At 35.3% G+C, this 24,657-nt stretch overlaps 1 protein-coding gene across 1 annotated transcript; it reads right to left on the bottom strand.

Moving 5' to 3' along the window:
• Positions 1–3,089: 3,089 nt before the first annotated feature.
• On the bottom strand, positions 3,090–23,012 carry LOC132037326 (ATP-dependent DNA helicase Q-like 3). Its single transcript, XM_059427824.1, has 20 exons — positions 22,931–23,012; positions 22,175–22,341; positions 20,018–20,125; positions 19,884–19,891; positions 19,713–19,796; positions 13,279–13,419; positions 13,159–13,193; positions 12,464–12,547; positions 12,136–12,224; positions 11,306–11,458; positions 11,130–11,226; positions 10,937–10,940; positions 10,694–10,843; positions 10,503–10,595; positions 10,342–10,407; positions 10,108–10,241; positions 7,161–7,255; positions 6,909–7,036; positions 3,852–3,958; positions 3,090–3,761 (listed from the first exon to the last, which is right to left on the bottom strand). The coding sequence occupies exons 2-20, from the start codon at positions 22,323–22,325 to the stop codon at positions 3,302–3,304; spliced, it is 2,187 nt and encodes a 728-aa protein (XP_059283807.1). The 5' UTR covers positions 22,326–22,341; positions 22,931–23,012; the 3' UTR covers positions 3,090–3,301.
• Positions 23,013–24,657: the final 1,645 nt, after the last annotated feature.

The raw sequence follows: 24,657 nt of genomic DNA, 5'->3' as shown, positions 1-24,657 counted from the left end.
GACAATAAAACAAAATATCAATTTGGTACAATTTTGTATCTATACGGCTCCAAACACAAATTTTAACAACTTACATATAAGTCGAGTTGTATTAATAGACCGACAATATACAAAAAATTGCACTAAATTTTTATAAGCGAGTGGATAAGGTTATTTAAAGTTAGATAACATACCAACCTTCAGAATTGAGCCAAGTGTGGGAAATGAAAATACCCTTTCTCATTTTAGTTAATTTTGGAGTCAATCCCACTTTACCCCCTAACATTTAAGGATTGGGAAATGATACTCCTTCCATATATTGAATGAAAACGATAACCCCCTTATGTAATATTTTCCAGTGAGAATTTTCTTTTTGTATAAAGATTTTTTCTTTTTTCTTTCTAGAATTAAATTACAAAAATATATAACTCTTATTATTGTCTCATTCACCTATTCCGTTGAAAATAATGTATTTATCTTTTAGGATATAACAACTACTTGGAATAATTTATTAATAAATTTCAAGCTTGGAGTTAATATTTTCTTAAAGGGTGTGCTAAAGGCTAAGTGAACACTTGTTTTGAACCGGAGGGAGTAATTTAATTTTAAAATATTTATTTCACTATTAATAAGATGATTTATAGTCATTACAAATAAGTTATAAATTATTTTAGACCACAAGTTTTAATCTAGTCAAAGTTTTCATATCACTTGGGACAAAGAGTAGAATTTACCAAGATTTGTAATTTGGCATAAAACGCACACGTTGAAGAGATTTATATATATATCCTAAATAGAAGTATTGAATGGTCTGAAAGATGTCCTAAATAGGTTAGCTCTTGAAGAGAAAACCAACAAGTTTTCAAAATTTAATTCATATCATCTTTTTTCAAAAACTCTAAAACTTTAAACACCAATTTTATCCACCCAATTGGATTTAGGGGGAAAAAAATTATTGATACAACATTTGTTATTAACATATTGTATGAAAAATTATTGATAAAATGAATGTCACATAACTTGGAATTTATTAACAAATTATTCCAAGTAGTTGTTATATCCTAAAAGATAATTATATTATTTTCAATGGAATAGGTAAATGGAAAAATAATAAGAGTTATATATTTTTATAATTTAATTCTAGAAAGAAAAAAATGATCTTTATTCAAAAAAAAAAAAAATCTCACCGAAAAATATTACATAAGAGAGTTATCATTCTCATTCATTATGTGGAGGGGTATTATTTTCCAACTCTTAAATATTAGGAGGTAAAATGGGATTGACCCTTAATTTTGGAGAGAGCCAAAAGGTACAAGTAATTTTGCAGCATACGTAATACAGATGAGAGTTGTCAAAGATAAGATAGGAAGTGTAACAGTAACATGAAGATCTTTTTTTGGTCATTTACTAGGTGTGGAACAGGTAAATACATACATCTCTATCATTGACAATGAAAAATACCTAATGCTAATGGGGCCAATTTACGTCTAGTTGTTGTTTCCCAAATAATTGTCGTGGCTGGCGCATGGCTATCATATCAGTGAAAGGTTCCCTTATTTCCTAGTCATGGGACCATTTACTGCTCAACTTTACGATAACATAAATATTTCATTTGCTTGTTCTTTGCTTCTTATATTTTATCGAGGAAATAAGTTTTCTTGGTCTCTTACAATTTGAGTAGAAGAAAGTATCTTTTTCAGATCTCTTATGTATTTTTTTCAAATCTCTTATGTGTGAAAAATAAATATCTCTTGTAGAAAGGTCATAAATTAAAAAAAATATTGTAAAGGGCCAAAAATCTAATTCTCCCTATAATTTTTAAATTTCTTTTAAAATACTTTAAATTTTTAGCTTGTTGACTTATAGTACTTCGGGTAATTTACAAATATGTAAAATTTATTTTTAAAAATTAATATTCAAATTTATAATCAAAATTAAATATTTTAACTATCGTAACTCGAACCCCTCCATATAAATTTGGACGGAGGAAGTCGTACTTTTAAGAGTTATTTATACTCCACTTGCCGATATAGGTGGCTGGTATCTCTTCTTCCTCTCTTAAGCCTCAGCTTTTGGGTGTTATTTGGCCACTTTTGTGCCCTGGTTTTCAAATAGAGAGACGGGTTGGGGGATTGGATTTACCGTTCAGTTCAGCATTTGGGATCTATTTTCAATTACCGATTATCGGACCGAATTTTGAAAATACCAAACCGGATGCCGAACGTCCACTTCTAGATTTGGGGAGGATGGCCAAACCGTGACATTCCTATACAACTTAAGCCTCAACCTGCTCTCTAGTTTCATCTCAAATGCGATATCATTCAATTTATTATGTTGTTCTATACAACTTTTAAATTCTTTTAACCATACAGATTGTATTCAACTTTAGTTATATAGTTATTTACTAAAACAACTTTAAACTATTATTGAATTGTTTTCTCTCACTTTACTTACATAGCACATTAGTCATTTCATTTCAATTGTTTGCTCATTCGTGTCAAAATGGGATGGAATATATGGAATACGTACAAACTTTCGAAATAGTGAATTAGTAGTAGCATTTCCTGAAAGAACGGACTTGATTCTAGAAAAGCACCATAAACTTAAGTTTCTCAATTTCATTCTGTATTAGTTTCTTCTATATGGTTTAATTATTTCTATATCTTTTTTTATTAATTTGACATGCGGTAAGTGCATCAGCAGCATGTACTAAATTCAGAGATCAACGCCCTCTTAACACAAACAAGTAGGAAAACCACTGACATATGAATTAGACACAGTTATGTTTCTGCAATCTCTTAAGCTCAAAACCTCTAGGCTAAGGTCTAGAGATTAGGAATTTTAAACGTTCCCATCAAAAAAAAAAAAAAAGTTTTCAAAGTTAGATTAAAGTATTCGTTTAGAATTTTGAATTTTTATAACATGAGAACACTTGTACCAAGTACACCAACATCTTCGCTGCACCAAATGATAGATGAGAGAAGGGTAAGAAATAGTTTTCCAAATAAAAGCCAAGTATTTCGTCGGTTCTTCAAGGTTTGTTAAAGGCTATTCTAAGACTAGTCATCAAATGAAAGCATCCTCCAAACAGAATGTAAGTTACAGACGAATCAAGAGAAGAACCAAAATTCATAAGCACAGAGCATTCATTGCATACCCTAATTTGCAAGCATGCTCAAGTAAGATACAAGTTAAATAAAAGAATGAACAGAAGAACTTACAACTAATTATGACTACCCACTGGTATTCAGTAAAAATGTGCTAATATACAGGGACTTGCTTTGCCAAATATTTGCAGTAGGATTTCTGAAGAATCAGAAGCCTATTGAAATCTCATCCTCTTCTCTAGATTCTTCTTACCTCTATCTGGTGATTGCCTCTTTGATGCAGATGCAAGGTTTTCCTTTGCCTTTCCGCTGTTGATAAACTGCGAGAAAGACAGGATGGGTGGTAACTTTGCACTTGTGGATTCGTGTAGGGGTGAGGCTGGTGACCTTATTGGATCTTGTGATCCAGCGTTATCAACTTTCTCATCATTAACCTTTGCAGGTATTGGCACCGAAAGATTTGATGATTCTGGAGTGCAGTTGGATATGGATGTTACATTCTCAGGAGAAGCAGGATTAGAACTGCTGAGCTTATTCACTAATTCCATTGGACCCGCTGTAGAAAGCCACCCAGCTGTACTTGCCATTTGTGATAAATAGAAAGACTTTCCACTTTTGCCATACTTCTTATAACATTCATTTTCAAGGAAAACTACAGATATATCAATGTCAATCCTGCAAATGGTAACGAGAGAGCAGAGTTTTATGTGAGAAGTAACCATTTTAGCTACAAATTCTGAAAGATAATAAAGAGCAATTGCAAACCTTGAATCGCTGATCATTTGCTGGTTTTTCTTTATTGCATTCAGCAATCTCTGCTTGCCTGCTTCCCTGAGTGTTTCAGGTATGGCATTCTTGTCAAGTTTATTGACCTATTATGCAGACAAATGTTAGTTCACCGCATTAGGTTGGGGTTAAAAGAGTTAGCATAGAAGTGGAAGCGGAAGAGGAGGGTTATAGGTGATTATAAAGAAGTAAAACTAGAGAGCCTGATATATCCTTATAACCAAGAAACCCAGAGAAAATTATCAATATTCCACCTAAGAGGAGTAAACTGATGACTCTCTCATCGTTACCCTTCTCCTTCCCTTAGTCGAATAAAATTAATCTTTTCATGACAGTGGAGTTCGGCCAGCTTGCGAACAAATCGACTATTCATAGTGGAAGAAACATATTAAGCAGATAGAAATTAACAATAAGGACAGGCGAGCTCGCAAGCATCTCACAATCTAGATCTGCTACTTTACAAAAGGTTGAACAGATTTAGAGATTGTACCACCTAGGGGACTGCACGAAGGAGCAGCTGGATTGACTGCATATTTCAGTTTTTTCATCATGTCAACTTCAGACCATCATGTTCTAGAGGATGGAACATTAGATTATATTGCAGTGTGCCTTTAGCTGAGATCCAATGGATGATAAAGAACACTAAGGACCTATTAGGGTGCTAGAACAGCATTAAAACAAAGAACAGACAGAACAGGTGGTGGAGAATGGCCCCAACATACATATGGTGGACTGTGTGGAAGGAAAGGAATAATAGATGCTTTGAGAATAAGAGTAGTTGCATACAATGATTAAGCTGAACTGTTTTTTGTATTTTCAATTCTAGTGTAAAGAGAACTATATAGATGCAGAATCACTAGTAGATTATTTTGACTCCTTGTAGGACAAAAGGTCCCCTGTAATATGTAAAGATTTGATTGTCAGTACCATCTTGGTGCTGATGAAGAAATTGTTATCTTGCTCAAAAAAATATATAGTTTCTTCCAGTTATAAAAAAATTCTTTTTATTTTCGTTTAAACATATGGTATCCTGAATGCAATGGCCCAACTAATCCGTATTCGCTCCACATAAGGCCCACTGAAGAGGAAGGGGCTCTCCACCAAATTTCTCCATTCCCCGGAAATGAACTCAAGACCTCTAGGGTGTGTTCAGCCCAAAATGGGAATGGGTTAGGGTTATGAGCTTATAATCTGGTGATCGAGCCGATTCCATGATAACAAGTTCATTCCATACTGGACCAGGCAGGAATAGGGTTATATATACATTCTCGTGATGAGAAGGGGTCATTCAAGCCTATCTAAACAGATACTACATTTACATTAGGATCCTTACATCATTAGATTCCAGTTAGGATTAGGAATATGCATAATCGAGCCTGTTTTTACATATCTCTATTGGAACACTATTCACCTCTTTGAGTGAATCGAGAAATAGGTTTGATTGTCCATTTTTTGATATATATCAGGAATTGCATTAATCTAAGTCGCGGACTCTTCGTTTTTGATGCCACACCCGTCTCCACACAGGAGGGGTGCGGGTGCGGGTTACGTCTCCGATACAGTCAACCAACTTCGGATACTTTGATCGGAGTCCATGGACAAATTTGGGGGGAAATTGAGATTTTGATTTCTCAAAATGAAAGATAAAACAGATTTAAGACATGAGAAATGGCATACCTTCAATATTATACTCCTTTTGCCTCATATTCGTTGCTTCATGTTTCAGGCCAAACTGAGAGAAACCAGGAATTCAAAGGGTTGTGTTCTTTATAGCTCTATTTTTATAATTTTGATTTTTTTAGCTAAATCCCCGCACCCGTATCCATACCTGGATCCGCACCCCCGAATCTTAAATTTTAGATTTTTGCCGAATCCGACACTCAGATCCGTATCCGTATCGAATACCCGCACCCAAGTCCGAGTAACTCAGATTCAGATCGAAGCAATTGGATATCCAACTCCGGGCCTATATGACATAACCGATCAATAGATCCATCTTTGTCACCTATTCCATACATCACATATACATAGATATCATATTCATGGAATACGACTCACTTTCAAGATGCCTTGGTGAGGAAAAGGTAGACACGCGAAACTCGAAATCTCATGCTAAAGAGCATGGAGGTTCGAATCATCTTCAAGGTATATTATCTCAACAAGAGAGCTCGGATCGAATAGGTATTGGAATTGGACTATATTTGGCAGCGGATCACAAAATCTTTGTGATCTTCTCTATGACTCTATCTAATGAATGGGAAGTCGGCTTTAAAATCATCCACCCTGCACCCACCCACCCCGAGTATATGCTTCAACATAAATTACACAAGGGTAGATTAGAAACCTCAGGTAAAATGCCCACCTATAACCCAGCATTACATAGTCCAAGGATTGGCAGCTTACCCATTCAGTAACTTTTAGAGATCTCATCCATCCCACCACACCCCTTGGTGGTTCTTCCAATTATAAATTGAAGAAAAAGAGTAGATAAATTAGTGAATGGACCTAAGAGAATTAAGAGTTAGCACAAATGAATTTCACATGTTGATCATTTTGTCACTTAATTCCCTTTCCATTACTGAAAATCCAAATATAATAACTTTAAATCAAAATAAAATCAAGCAAAGACTATGCAGCGTTTCCAAGTTCTTTATAAAAGGATGACTTGACTGTGGTGCAATGTGAAATTATAGTGCAACCCAGTGTATCAGAAGTAATTCAATGTGTAAACTAAAAACACCCTGTTATGTAAACATGGACAAATGGAACCTACATCATTCAGGATCAAACAAGCAAAGCCTTCTCAAATAGTTTATGATCCTCTATGAGTTATATTTCCTTTTGCTGTTTTTGGTTAGGACTTAGGATAGTCTCATGTCAATGATCATGTACAAAGTTTGAGATGCCAAACTCAATATTGTAACCTTTTGCACATAAATGATCAATGGAGGCAAAGTGGTTTTTTTTTTTTTTTTTTTAAACACCCTGTGATGCAACCAAAATGTATTTTGGAAAGAACAGACTTTAAAAAGCCACCTGCTTGTCATGCCTTTTGTTCTGATAATAATTCTCTTCTGCACGCTGCAGCAAATCCATTTTATCTTGCAGCCTGAGTTTTGCGGATGTTTTCGATGAAGCGACATTCTTTGCAGCATCCAGAGCATCTAAATATAAGTAATTCCGACTTAGCCAAGATTGAAAATCAATGAAGGGAAACAACATCACATCAAAACTTCCAAGTGGCTTCAGTGCATGGGACTCTATAACCAAAATAATCAATGTACATACCGTCAGATTCAGATATATCTTCTTCTGATCCACTTGCTTCATCATCACGGTTCCAGAATTCTGACGATTGTTCCTCCGCATTGATACTCGAACCACTGAAACCGATATAGTATTTAAGAAGAAAAATTTCCAAAATGCCTAACAGCTCCGCAGTTTCATGAAAAGCTCATAATTTTTATATTTAAGGCAAATTTGAGGTGAATTAAAACTAGATGTTCACTAGAACATGAAAGAAAGTAGTCTGGTGCACAGTTGTAGTCTGGTGCACAGTTCTTTTATCCCCCTCTACTTTATGCAGCGCGGTCTTTGCCTTGCCTTCATCTGTAATACATAAGAGGATATAGGAGATATCGTTATGTATGTATCTTAGGGTTCTCTTGGATGACACCATAGACAGGGGGCTTCAAAGTCGATTCTCTAGTTTCCAGTACGTATAGCAGTATCCCAGGCTAGTGCAACTAGAGCTATTGAGCAACTGTAAACTAAATCTAGTGACTCGCCCGCTGGATGGTCTTTAACAAGTAAAGTTTTATCTTCTACCATGTAACATGAGGTTGTCTTCGTTATATGTTATGTTACCCTTCAAAGATATATATATCCAATCAAATAAGCACCCCATTCTAGCCAGTTCTGGAAGTGTAAGGTGCCTTATTTTCCTGCTATAAATTTCCAGAACCCAGATTTGAACTCCCAACTTATATCCCCTACTTATCAACAAAAAAATACCTTCCGTCTCCTATGTCCTGAAAGATAAGTTTGTGAACCCAGGTTTGCACTTCAACTCATACACATTTCAAAAACATGTAAGAAAATTAGCATTTAGCCCTCAGGTTACTTAATGAAACAACTTACCATTTCTACAGTATCTTCCTCAGTCCCGACCCTCCCTTACTAATTATTGAGAGAAACCTAGGTTCCTTGGGCCTTTTTACTTTCTCACTTTCCATTCATTTGTTGGCTTTTCTTATCAAGATGTAAGGATTGAATTGATTTAACCTTTACCAAAAAGATTGAATTGATTTAACACGCTGGAGATATTGATTTAATGGGAAAACCCCTGCATACAGAAAGTGCAGCATGATATTCTTAGAACATCCAACCGTTAACAGTGATTTGGAATGTCATAGTGATCCAAAAATGTAAAAAGAAAACAAATAAAAAAGTTCCATTAATAACAAATAAAAAGGTTCCATTAATCTCTACCTAATTATATTTAATTCCCCGGATATTCTTCCGTTCCTCTTTTCCAAATTGTTCAGATGATGTCGAAAGTGTTACTTCTCATGCTCTCCTTCTCTTCCTTCTCTTTATGAACTGGCACCACAGAAGCATTTCTCTAATGGTTGGTAACCTCAACCTTCAATTCTCAACATATTCCACTATGTATATCATAACCTGTAGGCAATTGGGGTATGAACCAATTAGTGGTTAACATTCTTCCCACTATTTTGACACGAAACACCAACTAATCTAGATGTCCTCATATTTTCAGTTGGTAGGATGGATTCTTAGGTGTCCATGGAAAAGAAGGAATTACTGGTAAACTTTATATTTTCCAACTTGTTTGTGATAAATACAACAACAACATACCCAGTGGAATCCCACAATGTGGGATCTGGGGAGGATAAAGTGTACGCAGACCTTACCCCCACCTTGGAAGGTAGGGTTGTTTGTGATAAATGATAAATCAAATATCATTCAGTAAATCAGCGCAAGTTGGTGTAGCTATACAAAAGTGAGTTGGGACTAATATGCATCAGACCACCCAAAAGTGTAGCCAATTATCTGTACAACATGGAAAATACTCTTTACACTAAAAATCTAAGCTGCTCGGACTCGGGTGCGGGTGTCCGATACGGGTGTGGATCTAGAGGTCAGATCCTTCATGATCTAAATTTTAAGATTCAGGGATACGGATCCAGGTATGGATACGGGTGCGGGGATTCGGCTAAAAATAATTGAAATATCTAAAAATAGAATTATAAAAACTAAATTATGAGCTATAATGTGGAAAACTTGAGGAGAAAATATTGATCAAGAGGAGAATCCCAGAAGGAGATAAAGGAAAAGGAGTGACACAGGAATTTCAATATACAAGGTAATTCCATTTTCTTCAAGTCCACCATAGCTTTTATTTTGATTATAGAAATCATTGGATCTGTCCGGAATTTGTCCGTAGATTTTGGTCAAAGTACCCAAAAACAGTTGACCGGATCGGGTACGGATCCCACACCCACACCCATGCCGGGTCGACAAGGATGAGCACTGAAAGTGAAGAGTCCGAGTAACTTAGCCAAAAATACAAGTAAAATAAGAAATATTTTGACTCTTAATATAGAATTATCCACTCCTTCAAATTATCTACTATCATTTCTCTTCATAATAACCAAAACATACAAAAAAGGGCGCAGCCTTCTATAACTTTTTTTTCCCAGCATCCAATTTGCTCATCCTCCAAATTGGCATTGTCTCTGCCACTGCTATAGGAAGTGTCCAATTTGCTCATATTTCACGCTCTTTCTCAGCAACTTATCATTCACAGAGGATATGGCACTCAGTATCAAAAGGAAGGTATGATCCATGCAAGTACTCGTCTCTAACTGAGAAGTCTTTTTTTGATAAAGTAAAGAATTTTATTAACTAACTTATAAGACTTATGCTGCTTCATATACTAACAAATAAAATCCATGTTCATCGACTTCTCACACGATTTTAAACACTGACTGCTATAATAAAACACTCAACGCCACCAACCATCTTATGCTACCATTCTGTAAAAGGAAAGAGAAAAGTAGAAAGCAAACTGCAAAGCATATCTCCTTTTTATAATAATCTTTGGCACATAATGAAGCAATGAGCATTTAGTGAAGATGATAGGAAGTGCAGCATATCCCAATTAAAGTGGTAATCCGTATTTCAGCAGTAAGATGAATGCAAAACAAGATACCTGGTCATATATATTCTTGAAGATCCAGTTCGCTGCCGGAAAGCAGTTGCAGTTTTAAGTTGCTCCAAGTAACTTGTAACTAGATTAGGATGCTTGCACACATCACATGATTTTTCACATAAAGAAGCAGGTACCTACTTTGAAAGAAACACAGACATGAGATGACATAAGCCGGTAAAAACATCTTGCAGTCACCATATGAAAAGGACTATCAACAATCATGACTGAATATACCATCTCTCCAAAGCTCTCAAGTATCATTTTCCTACGACAACCAGACCCTTCACAATACTCAACCATCTGAACGTACATCAGTGGCAAGAAGAATCATGTTAGTTGTAATGTATGAAAAGCTAACCAAAATAATTTGATTTTATAAAAAGGGGAAAGAGGACCTGGCTGAAGTCATCCAGGGACTTCTTAGAGGATTTATCTTGCAAGCTTGAGAACTCATCCTTATTCCTTTTAGTATTCCTTAAAATAAACTCCTGCAATATGCTTACAAGATGTGACTTATTCAAATTTAGTAGCAACAGTGAGAGAGAAAGATTCAAAGGAAAAATCAACTGGTGACAGGTGATTCAACCATTCTCCTGCGGTCGTCCACTCCATAATACAGTACACTTCTGGAAGGCAACTGATCACGTCCAGCTCTGCCTGACTCTTGATAGAAGCCTTCCATTGATTTGGGAATATTGAAGTGACAGACCACTCTGACATCCTTTCTATCTATACCCTATAATAATGAAAAACCTATGAGCTCTGTATAATCCTTGTCAAGATTTGCTATTACAAGCTATCCTGGAAATTGAATCAAGATAATGCATACCATCCTGCAATGGAAGCAACATCTCAGCAGCTGTTTGTGCCTCAGATACTCCATTGTTATCCAGAGGGGTTAAAATAGAGAAAGGCATGAAACCCCATATGAGACATGAATGGAAAGTATAGAGAAATATGTTACTTGAATCCGTCGCTTAGAGGCTAGTAAGGATTATTTATTTCTGCAAAAGAACTCTTACCCAAAAGCTACAGTTGCAACAACCACTTGTGTTTTTGAAGAAATCCAGTCATCCAAGACAGAGCTCCGCATTTTATTGTTCAGCCCAGCATGATATGCTAGTAGTAAGTTAATGTACATTTCAGGAAAATGTATCATAGACAAAATTGCGTAGGATTAAACTGAGCCACTAATTACCAGCACAAGAAATGCCGCTGCTAGTTAGATGGATCGCAAGATCATCACACATAGTACGCTCCAGGCAGTAAATAATAGCGCACACATTTCCACAAGATTTTAGTAATTTACACACGTCAGCATATGGATCATCCAAAAGGTCTTTATAGCGAACTGCAAAATGGAGATATATGATCAGGTATGTTATTGCAAGAGTGATGACAGATACAATACATAACCTGATAGTTAGAAGTAGGTCCAAAGTGATAGAATAGTCAAAGGTAATAGGATAATGATGACTGATATGGTACATAACCTGATAGTTCAAAGAGTAATGACTGATACGGCACATAACCTGATTAACTGAAGGTAATAAGATACAATGATTTCACCAGAATTTAGTACATATGAATGACCGTAGATACTTCATCTGATACACATACAAAGGAAAGTGCAGCAAATTAGACTTACAGAGCATTTGGTCCCATGATTTTAAACCAAAAGCTACAGAATCATATGAGCCCATGTTGAAGCTATATTTTCACAGTAATTGTGTTCTTATCCCTTTTTTTTTTTTTTTTTTTTTTTGAAAACTGGTAATGTAATTGTCTTCTTATCGTTACATCCCCTTTCCCTCGCTTTTTAAAAGCAAGAACCAGGATTCAAAGAAGGAAAAGCAAAAAAAAAAAATGAACTGGTTACTGTATACTCATTATTATAAATTGCTGCAAGCTGATACCTCATAGATTTAAGAATTGGCAGTTTAAGAAATGGATTAGTTACTGGCTGCTCATCAATTATATACCAAAACATTTGCACTTTATCAAGGAATGGAGATCCTTAGACCTGACCTTCATAATAGATATTTGGCCGGTTGAACGATGATTTCAGGACTAGAGGGCTTTGCAAATTCAATGATTCTATGACATCTTTCTGAACTCTGCAGAGAAAGGAAAATGTCCGAGAAAACAAATAAATCATGGTTCTTCAATGATCATTTTCTAAATAAGCCGCATGGAATTGTTAACCTGAAAATTGTTAAAAGTATATTTGGCACTGGGAAAGAAAAAGCCAGAGGGATGTAGATCACACACAATCTCTGTTACAATGAGATTGTCTCTATTGAAGTATAAATTGTAATTCCTTACATCTCAAGCAAAGTCACATAAGCAAACTTACTTAGGGACAGCAGTTGCTGTCAAAGCCAATACTGGTACATTTGGGAAATGACTTCTCAGCGAAGAAAGATTCCGATAGCTAGGCCTAAATGGGGAAAAAAATAAACCAAAACAATTGTGCAAGGATTAAATGCATAAACGTAAAAAAAAGAAAATGACGACAAGAAGTTAAAAGTAGAAAACTAAAGACAAAGGACAACTAAAGACAAAGGACAACTCCAATTTACAAAAACTTCAATATAGCTTAAAGGTAGATAGAACAATAGCAAGTAATATCAAGCTAATGATCCCACTGGACACTAGTATACATGCACATTAACGGTAAACGAAGTGTGCCGTAGGATCTGAAAGAGTCAATTTTTAACTAGAATGCAAGCATCAAGGGAAGCACTAAATTTTGTGACCATTGTCACGTTTTGTTTTCAATACACTTGTAAATGCGAAATTTGAGGATGATAAAGGAAGAGAGATGTCTCAGGCATTTTATACAAAATTACATTGCCACTGGATATTCCAGAAAAGCGCTCTTAAAATTATATTTTAAATTGGAACATACTATCATTTTCATAGAAAATTATTCTAGTTTACAAGCTCAGAGAACCATTGATAAAGCCCAAAAACCATGTTTAACCAAAAGGACAGAAGTGCAGTAAATTAACCACAACCATCAACAACCACGATATATTGAGAAGTTACCGGAAGTCATGGCCCCATGAAGAGATGCAATGCGCCTGGATTGTTTTAAAGTAAAATGATATAAACAGATAAATAGTTAGGGAAACTTCTGATAGAAGTAAATAGAGATGGGAGTAAAACCTCATCAATGGCAATTAGATTCAACAATCCTCTGGAATGAATCTTTGTCAGTTTTGACATAAATCCAGATGTTGCAATTAGTTCTGGTGTCACGTACAGTAACCTTACAGCTGGCTTCCCAGATTCGAGGTCCTCGTATATCTAAAGATTCAAAGGAAAAAAAGCAATTATATTCATGTGTAATGTGTTGGACCCTCACGTTTCTCTCCACAGTTTGGATACATTTACAAGCATCTGGCATCACACTTCAAATTGTTGATGACTGTACCTCTTCTAGGGCACCTATATAGTGAATCTTTTTTGTTTTGTTTTGAAGGTAGTACTGAAAAACCATATTTAACCAAAAAAAAAAAAAAAAAAAAAAAAAAAAAAAAAGCTAAAAAGATACAGAAGCCGCCAAAAACAATTCTAACTGGAATAAAAAATAACTAGGATTGTTTCTATATCTTCAGAGTAAATCTTTCTACACCAAAAACAAAATAACAGAATACAGTTAAGTTTAATATTCTGTATTGTGTTACTTCTATCCTCAAAACTTATTTGGCATTTCTTTCTCTCCAGATGGTCCACCTTATACATGCAGGGATGGCCCTCCATCTATCTCTGTCCCTCAGCCCAGCTTCTTCCCAGCTAAAAAGAGCATCAACAATCTTATAGGCACTGACCAGGAGATGCCTCTGAGATTGATAAAAATCTTCCATAGCTTGGTCTGTGACTCCGCAGTGTAGAAATAAGTGGCTCACTGTCTCAGCTTCATTCCCACATAAATAGCATCTTGAACATAGCGAGTCAAGTTTTCATGTGTTTCTTTTGCTAACAGCCATGTGAAGCAGACAATTTTGCAAGGTATCTTGACCTTCCAAATGTGTTTCAATGGCCAATCAGTAATATGTGGCTCTGTCTGATTCATCATCTTGTATCCTGAGCTAAACTTGTATAGCCCTCTACAACGTCCATTCCACCACCAACAATCCAATCATCCTTGCATCCCTTGAAAGTTTTTCAGAAGTTTGTACAAATCAGCCAGTCGGTATCGCCCAATCATTTGTCACTCTTCTAAAACTCAGGTCCCAGCCTTGGCCTTTACTTCTGGTAAGGACTTTCCATTTGACTAAATGGAGAACACTTTTTTCCTTGAACCCTTTCCAAGAGAAGGATCTCCTATTTTATCCAATCTCTGAATAACTCCTGTAGGGATGGGAAAAAGTGACATCATGTAGGTTGGTAGGGCATCCAGAACAACATTGATCAAAGTGAGTCTGCCTCCCACTGATAAATACTGTGATTTCCATCTAGACAGTTTTTTCTCACATTTCCCCAAAAGAGAGTTCCATATTTCCTTGGACCTTGATTTTGCTCCTAGAGGCATACCAAGATAGACTGTGGGGAGGGTAACCACTTCTCCACCCAGGATTAAGGCCATCTGCTCCATATTAGGCACCAAGTAGATAGGGGTATATGTGGCTTTTTCTCCAGTTGATATGAAGAGATGCCTTCAAAAAGTACTAAAATAACTCTCAAATATTTCAACTGCTTTTTCTTTGCATCACAGAATATTAAGGTATCATTAGCATACTGGAGATGAGTGATCTCCAAACTGGAGTCACTATTTCTAGCAACCTCAAAACCTTGGATCCAACCATTAGCTTCGGCAATCTTGAACATATTATTGAGCCCTTCTATAGCTAAGAGAAATAAAAAAGGGGACAAGGGATCCCCTTGTCTGATACCTCTAGGTAAGTCCTGTACATGCTATATTACAGTGTTAATTACCTATAGTACCATTAAAACCAATTTTATGGAAAATAGCAGTAGTTTCATTAGGTAAATCCTGTACATGCTATATTATAGTGTTATTTACCTGTAGTACCATTAAAACCAATTTTATGGAAAATAGCAGTAGTTTCATTAGGTAAATCCTGTACATGCTATATTATAGTGTTATTTACCTGTAGTACCATTAAAACCAATTTTATGGAAAATAGCGGTAGTTTCATTACCAAAAAACATACAGAATTGGGTAAATACGCGTAGGATACAATTTTACCGTGAATAGAATTCCTCTATTAACACATTATTTTAAGGGATCTGCTGTTACTATTTTATCTTCAGCAATTCATAATCTTCCATCTCATAACAAATTCACTTTCCACGAACGTATTCCACCGTCATTGAAGATCTCTACAAAACTTCGGAAACTATCGTGTTTCTTTCTACTTTCATATCTTATTTGATTAATAATCAAAAATTCGTGTGATTTTGTATTATGATTCATTTGATATCATTGAAATTTTGATTTGTTCTAATATCTTTTCATACAGTTCTGGAAAAGCAACTTTGATTCAAGCGTATATTCACTCTGATTTTCATAACAATGTCGACAATGGCGATTATGCTTTGCCACAGTGGTCGGTGGGATGTCAGCGGTAATTTTGTTGAATTTCGTTATCGATGGAATAGTAATTAGTCAAGAAATAAGCTATGACGCACTGGTTTCAGCCATTGCAACACAGCTTGGAATAGACATGAGCATCATAGAAATAAAAAACAGGGTGAATGACAGATGTCCTCCGATGGAAATCCAAAATGATATGGGAGTCCGTGTATATTTCGAGATGAAGAAGGATGACAAGGAACTTGGAAAGAATCCATTGTGTGTGACGTTGATGGATATAGCTTTGGATAATATTTGTCTTATCGAGAATTCAATTGGTGGTACATCTGATTGTATCATAATAAAGAATAGACAAATTCATACGTTGGAAATACATTCACATGGGCTCAACCTAATCGTGACGAGCAATGCTCTATAAACTTACTGTCTCCACCAGTAATTTATGAACTACCCCGATTCTACCAAATCAAAGTGTAATTTGTCCACGGGGGTGTTATTTTTCTCAGTTGAGAACAAGAACTCAAATATGAATATAGTGTAGCAAACTTCTTCTTCATCATCTAACCATGATTAATCCAAAAAACGAGAACGCAGAGTCTTCTTGTCAACTTTATCTAACCTGTGGCCGTGGAAGTAATTGCTCATCAGCCTATTAGGAGCCTCAGGATCAAATCTGAACTCACCTTTGCCCAAACAGTTCATCGCCATTAAACTTTTGATAACCGGATGTTGGGTTCATGTCTTGGGCATATCGAGGAAATACCCAAAACAACTCTCCCTAAACATATTTAATTGTTGAGAAGATAATAAATTCCTGATTTGCTAAATGACATCAAGATTGGAATAAAAGAACCGGTGAGTGGCAAGAAAACTGACTTTTTAAGTATATCAAGCTTGTGTTTGTATTTTTTGGTATCTTTTTTGTATATGCTATAGGTCCCTTTTTTCACATTAGGGTATATTTTTTTATTTTTATATTTCTACCATATTTGTCAATTGTTGAAACTGTATGGTTTATAATTTTCCTCTACTGACAATAGGTTCATTGTATGACATTAGAGTATATATAATTGTTTTTGTATTTTTAATGTATTTCTATTGTATACACTGATACTAGGTCCACATTAGATTATATCTAGCTATATTTGTTGCATTAACCTCTTTGTTTACGCAGAAAAAAGAACTTTTCAATCCCAAAAAAGTCAGGTTTTCCTACCAGTCACTGGTGCTCCTATTCCAATCACCAATCTTGATATCATTGAGCAAATCAAGGATTTATTATCTGCTCAACAATTAAATGTGTTTAGGGAGAGTTGTTCCAGTATTTCCTCGATATGTCCAAGACATTAACCCAACATCAAGTCATCATATGTTTAATGGAAAGGGAATTGGATAAAATAGCGAGGATGTATTTGGTGTAGAGGGGAATGGAAACAGGTAGTACTTTGGTCTCCGTGAATTTGGCATTGTGATGGGACTGAACTGTTTGGCGGAAGGTGAGTCTAGATTTGATCCTGAGGCTCCTAATAGGCTGATGAGCAGTTACTTCCACGGCCACAGGTTAGATAGAGTTGACAAGAAGACTCCGCGTTCTCGCTTTTTGGATAAATCATGGTTAGATGATGAAGACCCTGTGAAGTTTGCTACACTGTATTTCATATTTGAGTTCTTGTTCTCAACTGAGAAATATAAAACCCGGTGGACAGCTTACACCTTGATTTGGTGGAATCCGGGCAGTTCATAAATTACCCGTAGGGACAGGAAGTTTATAGAGCATTGCTCGTCACCATTAGGCATAGGTTGAGCCCAAGTGTGAATGTATTTCCAGCGTATGAATTTTGTATATTCTATATTCTGATACAATCAGATGCTCCACCAATTGAATTGCCGATAAGACAAATACCATCCAAAGCTATATCCATCGACGTCATACACAATTGCAACTTTCCATGTTCCTTGTGATCCTTCTTCATCTCAAATTATACACGGACTCCTATATTATTTCGGATTTCCATCGAATAACATCTGTTATTCAACCTGTATTTTATTTCTATCAATTTGATGCTAGTGTCTATTCCAAGTTGTGTTGCAATGACTAAAACCAATGTGTCATAGCTTACTTATGGATGGATTACTATTCCGTCGATAACGAAATCAAAAGAAACTATCGCTGACATCCCACCAACCACTATGGCCAATCATAATCACCATCGTCGACATTGTTATGAAAATCAAAGTGAATATACGTCTGAATCAACGTTTCAGCGATATCAAACGAATCATAATACAGAATTGTATGAAAATATATAGAGCAAATCAAAATTTCAGCGATATCAAACGAATCATAATACAAAATTACACGAATATTGGCCAAAGAAGAAACGCCAGCAAGAACAGACACAATAGATTCCGAAGTTTTGTAGAGATCTTCAATGTTGATGGAATACATTTGTGGAAAAAGGAATTTGTTATGGGATAGAAGATTATGAATTGCTGAAGATAAAATAGTAACGGAGGATCCCTTAAAATAATGTGTTAATAGAGGGATTCTATTCACGGTAAAATTGTATCCTACGTGTATTTACCCAATCTTGTATGTTTTTGGTAATGAAACTACTGTTATTTTCCGTAAAATTGGTTTTAATGGTACTATAGGTAAATAACATTATAATATAGCATGTACAGGAAATTTTCCCAACTTCACCCAGTTGATCCACTTCTCCTCAAAGCCCATCTGCCTCAGAATTCTCAGTAGAAATTCTTAATTGACATGATCATATGTTTTCTCAATGTCAAGTTTGCATAAGATACCTGGCCTCTTTTGTGAGATTCTTGAGTCTACTGTTTCATTAGGTTAGATATCTTTGAAAGAGTAAAACAACAGAAAAGAGTGAAAATCTCAGATGATATCTCTTATTCCTTTAGTTTATCCCCTTAAAAAAACTTCAACTCATGATGAGTCCCTCATCATAAAGGATTTCTCAGAAATTGTTTTCGCAAAATCACACCCCCTATGAGTGCTTTTTCAAGCATAGAGAAATATGAATATGCAAATAACTGAGATTCTGAAGGAAGAGATGCACACTGCTAAGGTGATAATCAACCAGGACTCACACATCCGTCCCATTTTAGAGATTATATTGTAACTGCAAATGAAATTTAACAAGGTACTTGGCTTGTATATTGTAGAAGAATAAAAATAAAAATAATGGTTGACAGGTCAGTGTAAGGGGTTAAACATCACATCATTATTGAATAGAATTACTCAATTACATAATATAAAATGCTATTGTGTATCATGGTCTTCCAGATATTAGATGTCAATCATCTTTGCACATCCTAAAAGAAAGTGTTTAAACATAAGCTCAGATGAGGGAGTAATAGATAAAACTCCAGAGTGTTATCAAATGATCAAATATCTAGGCAAATGGGATAGGAAAAAAACTGATCCCTGTCAACCATGCTGATAAAAGGATTCAAGAAATCTGCAGCACTATATATCCTAACCTGTATATTTGCTTGATCTAATAAAATATCAGAAATAGAAGTATCAGCTACGCCTCTCTTTTCTCCATTATCATCTACTCCCTCCGTTTCAATTTGTTTGTCTTACTTTCCTTTTTAGTCTGTTTCAAAAAGACCACTTTCTATATTTAGTAAATCTTTACACCCAACATCCTACATGGCATATTTAAGACCACAAGATTCAAAAGGCATTTTGGTACATTACACACATCTTTAGTTTAAGACCACAAGATTCAAAAGTCTTCTTTATTTTCTTGAACTTTGTGCCGAATCAAACTAAGACAAACAAATTGAAATGGAGGGAGTAATTCTAAGGGTCCATACACACTAAAAACAACCTTGTTGTGAACATTATGAAAGTAGCTTGAGATTGTAGATAAAAACATGGTCTATCTCGAAAGAGTATTTTCAAAATCAACTATCAGCCAGTAATCCCACTCCCACAATAATTTAGCCATGCTTCAGAAGTTTAGACTTGAAATTTCTCTGTAGATATTAACTTATCCCTATTTACCTTATTTTTCACTTGAACTGTCTGGGTTGACGAAAGAAATTCAGCAGGAATCCTTTTTTCTTTCAATGCTGAAACTTGATTTTCCTAAGCAAGAAAAGGAAAAATTAGAAGACAAAACTATGACAGTTAATAACCAGAAAACTAGAAGCAAGATTCTTATATTGTACTTACCATGAGAGCTGAAAGGAAATGGCAAACCGATGAAAGGAGTCAATGACGTGTCCTAGAATTTCCAAGCCAACGGAAATATAATGTAGCTTGTGCTTCTTTATAAGGTGAAATCAAACAAAAATAACAGAAATCACCTATCAAAGGACTAACAACAAGCACAATTCCTGGTTTTGTCAAAGCAGGGATCTGATAGCACATGGACTTCCCTCCACCAGTTGGCATGAGACAAAAGCAATCCCTTCCTACATAATTTCCAGTTATCATTAACACAGAGGAGAGTTATCAAAAGGCAAAGTTTATGGCTGACTGATATTGCCAATCACCATTTAGCTATTGCATTAATTTTTGTCATTGTTGGTCATAAGTATGAAATCAATTTCATGATTGGGCACTGTATGAAAGATCTTTAGATGCACATATTCCTCCGTGAGGACGATTGGGGCGTGATGTAAGAGTCTTTATAACAATTAGATCTTCTATCACCAAAGAAAATGTCTTAATATCTTATTTACTTAGACTCCGATAAACTAGCTATTTTTTTGCTACAAACACAAATAAAATAATTGAACTTAGTGCTCTACTTGATTTTGCTCGACTTATGATTAAAAAAAAAAAAAAAAGGCATGGAGCTTAAATAACTCAGTCTGAACGCTATTTAAAGGATTACATGGTACAATTAGGTCGAATAAAGACTATTCTGAATTAGTTTTCAGCTGCTTGGATTCTGTTCGATCTTATTTGATTGTATTCAACCGGGAAAATCTAAAATAGGACTACATCCCAATTTCTTTACTTAACCAGCAGAAAACAAAAAGATTAATAAGATAAAACTAACAACAAAAAAAATTGAACCAATTTGGCCAATAAGATAAAAATACATGTGCAGCCCCTTAAACTTGGCCGATTTTTCCATTTAGACGCCTAAACTTAACTTTGTTCCAATTGAACACTTAAAACCAAATTCAAGTTGTCTATCAGACACAAATTTCACAATCTGTGGAAGGACATAAGGGTGTGATATCAAGCACTTCGTATGTGGCACAAAGAGCAAATAACAATGCGACAAGTGGAAAATCTTTCTAAAAAAAAAATCTCTTTTACAAACTTTATCAGACCACCCCCCGGCATCATTACTCTCCCCATCCCCACTGCTATTTCCCTCAGGTTTTCTTCTTCCACACATCTTTTATCATTGCCATGGCTGGCCAACGAATCTCCCTCACTAACCACCTTTACGAGCACCTCAACCCCAAACAAAAAAAGAACCACCACTCAAGCTTCCATTCCATCCTCTAATAAATTATTCACATTCACCATAAATTTCCCACAACCTCTCTACTACACAGTGCACCTTTCAAAGCAAAAGCCACCCATCTTATGCTCTCTAGCACCACTGTTCACAATCTTCTCCATTTCATGTTCACTAAAAATCTTGCCATCACCGTACTCTCGTTAATCATAGTCCTCGACGATCACGACAGCCACCATTTTCGGCCTTGTTCACTGCATAATCTTGATATTTAAATAGCCGCCAAAACCCAGTTGTATTTAACTCTGCTTCGACTAAATACACCTGTAACTCGACTCACTCTAATTTGAATTTTTTCAGTAGTTTGTTCGTACCAAGCTCTTGAGTTGTGTTTCTTCTAATTTGAGTCTTGTTCAGTAGTTCATTATGACGGTACTACCGGCGGGATGGTTTTGGCAGTGGTGGAAGGAAAGGTGGTAGGAGAGAGAAGGTGAAAAAGTGACAAAAAAATAGTTTTTCTAATGTCTTTCATTTTCACGCGCCTAGTATGAGTGTCCTACACATATTATGCCACGTAAGCAATGTGTGTCTAATTGATGCACTTTATTTTCACTTTAGGTGTTCAATGGGAACAAGACTTAGTTCAAGTGTAAAAGGGCAGCCCAGTGCACTAAGCTCCCGCTATGTGCAGGGTCCGGGGAAGGGCCGGACCACAAGGGTCTTTTGTACGCAGCCTTACCCTGCATTTCTTCAAGAGGCTGTTTCCACGGCCGAACCCATGACCTCCTGGTCACATGGCAGCAACTTTACCAGTTACGCCAAGGCTCCCCTTCACTTAGTTCAAGTGTTCAAATGGAAAAACAGGACAATTTTAAGGGGCCACACATGTATTTAGCCCAAAAAAAAAAAAATGAGTACAAAATAAATTCAGCACGAGAAAATGCTTAAGGTAGAACTTTTATAACTAATAAATCGTACCGCAATTACTCTTTCATAATGCACAACGGCACTCAAGAGGTGAACATGGAAAGAACAACCTTACCTGATAAAACAGCTTCAATAGCTTCCAATTGCTTCCCCCTGAAATCAGAATGTCCAAAGTGCCATCTCAAAAGTTTAACTAAAGCTTCCTTCCCCATCACATTCTTCTGAGGTCCACAATTACTTTTCAGTGGTAATGCTGATTTCTTCATTTCCACCACCAAAGCTGCAACAACACACAATACTTTATTTCAACTTATCTTGCATCTTAATAACTCTTGCCAATAAAACTTGCCCTGACACCACCTTACTTGTTTGTTAAGAAAACATATAAACCTAACATGCCCAAAATCCTAACTTTGAAATAATTCAAATTTCTCTTCAGACGCTTCATAACAACAGACAGCCCAAAAAGTGTGCACACACCCGCACGTAAGCAAACACATAATTTGTCAATGGAATAGAGAAAGTGCTTTTTACAAAAATAAACAACCCAACATAATATATTACACCTACATAGCCATATTTACATTCATATAACCAATTTTTTTTTTTTCGCAACAATGCTTATACACACGATATACAACATTATACACTTAGGGTAAAAAATGTGTCCCCCTTGTATAAAAATGTATAAGATGTGTTTAAGGAGAAACTGGGCTAAACCGGGTAAATATTCATTCCAAGTAGACATTTCCCATAGAAAAATCAAGGTAATGCTATATCGATTCTAAAGAAATAATTAACAAATTGGACAAACAATGAAATAAAAATCCTGATTTGAACAAAGTAATTGAAGTGAGATTAAACTACAACTTGAAGAAGAAGGGAGGGTTTTGCCGGGAAACAGTGAAATGAGAAGAAGAAATTTGGGAATTTGAAGTTAGGGGTTGTGTTTTTGTAATTCGGGTATGAATCAGGGGTAATTCAGACAATTGCTGTTTCAGTGCAACTCGCTTTATTCGGGCCAAATTGGCCCACTGCGAACGGTTATTTTTCAATTACAACCCCTATGTATACTTGGGAAAGAAATTTAACATGTGTATAACAAATTAAATTTTGTGATTTTTGTGTTAGATTTTCCGCATGGTTTAACTCAAGTATGAACATTATCATTTTTAAAATTTATATATATATTACATCATCTAATTTTCTTACATAAATGATAATATTAGTAAAGCTCCATATTTTTTTAGTGAGTTCGAAAAATTTGCATGTATCGTTTTCATATTTAAATTTTATTGAATTTAAATTTATAAAACAATGTGGATTATATGAAATTCAAGACAATAGTCCAAATAAATGTTTTGGCGAATATAATGAAAAATTATGTGATATAACGACTTAAACCCGCTAACGACTCGTTTTAGCAATACCTTTAAATTATTACAAATAATAGCTAAATTTTCATTTTATAGAAGATTTTTACTTTATGTATGTATGTATTTATCTTTGACATCCAGTGAATGTGTTGATGTGTAACTGTACGTATGTATGACGGCTAGTGTATGTATGCATGCATGTATTATTGTATGTATGTATTATGCCAGCTAGTGCATGATGTAATTTGAAAAAACATAAGTTGTTGCTATGTTTTGAAAACTCAGTAATATCGTCATAATTTGTTATTAGGGGCATAAACAGTGCTATTTATGAAAATTTTCCTAATATAATTGGATTAATTATTTAACTTTAAATGCAATGGGTTAGTCCATTTTTTAATTGGACTACAAATGATGAACCCATTTTATTAGCTCACGGTCCAATAGTTATTAACTATCTTAAATCCAAGCCCATGCTACATATCAAATGATGTGACAATTCAAGTCAAATAAATTAGTTAATGAAATCATGCCAAGTGAGTAGATGGCATGTTTTAGTCAATCAAATTGGAGCTTGTCACTAGATGAATGTGATTGGTCAGTTCAGATCGATCAATCAAATCACACAGCTACACCACTCCCTAAAACTATAAATGTTGGTCCTCATAACTCATAAAATACATCAGAAATAAGAACAAGAAGCATGAAGAGAGCTCGTGCATCAAAGGCAACAGATTTCTCTACAAGTTCAAGCACTCAAACAATCAAGTTCAACAACGAAGGCAAATCAACCGAGGCATTCAAGATCAAATTACTTGTTTGTGGAATCTATATTCATTATTCGTGGCAACCAAATATTTTTTTTGTGGAGAATAATCCAAATCCAAGTCCAAGACGAAGATTCAAGATCAAGTTGTTCAAGCCCTTGAATAAAATTGAAGTTCAACATATTTTATATTATTATTGGGAAGAATCAGAGAATTATAGTAGAGATTGTAACACTCATTATATGTTAAATCAAATACTACATTTGTTACTCAATTTTCTTGTATTGATTATTATTTTTCTGAACGCGAAATGTATTGTTAATGAATTTTTGGTATGCTTAGTAGGACAATCTCTATCTCTCATCTCTTCACATTAATCATCAAATTTCAAGAATACTAAAATGACATCTAAAATGTCCAACTCTAAATTCACTGTTGTTAAGGCTACTAATTCC

The sequence above is a fragment of the Lycium ferocissimum genome, chromosome 11, assembly GCF_029784015.1.
Source record: "Lycium ferocissimum isolate CSIRO_LF1 chromosome 11, AGI_CSIRO_Lferr_CH_V1, whole genome shotgun sequence".
NCBI lineage: Eukaryota > Viridiplantae > Streptophyta > Magnoliopsida > Solanales > Solanaceae > Lycium > Lycium ferocissimum.
This window is presented reverse-complemented; position numbering and strand designations above follow the sequence as displayed.

Coding starts and splice junctions, on each gene's coding strand:
- LOC132037326 (XM_059427824.1), bottom strand. CDS start 22,325: ATGAAGAAATCAGCATTACCACTGAAAAGTAATTGTGGACCTCAGAAG. Junction 13,420..19,712: donor CAGTTCAAGTGAAAAATAAG/GTAAATAGGGAT, acceptor TTGAATCTTTAG/ATATACGAGGACCTCGAATC. Junction 10,242..10,341: donor TTGAGAGCTTTGGAGAGATG/GTATATTCAGTC, acceptor CTTTCAAAGTAG/GTACCTGCTTCTTTATGTGA.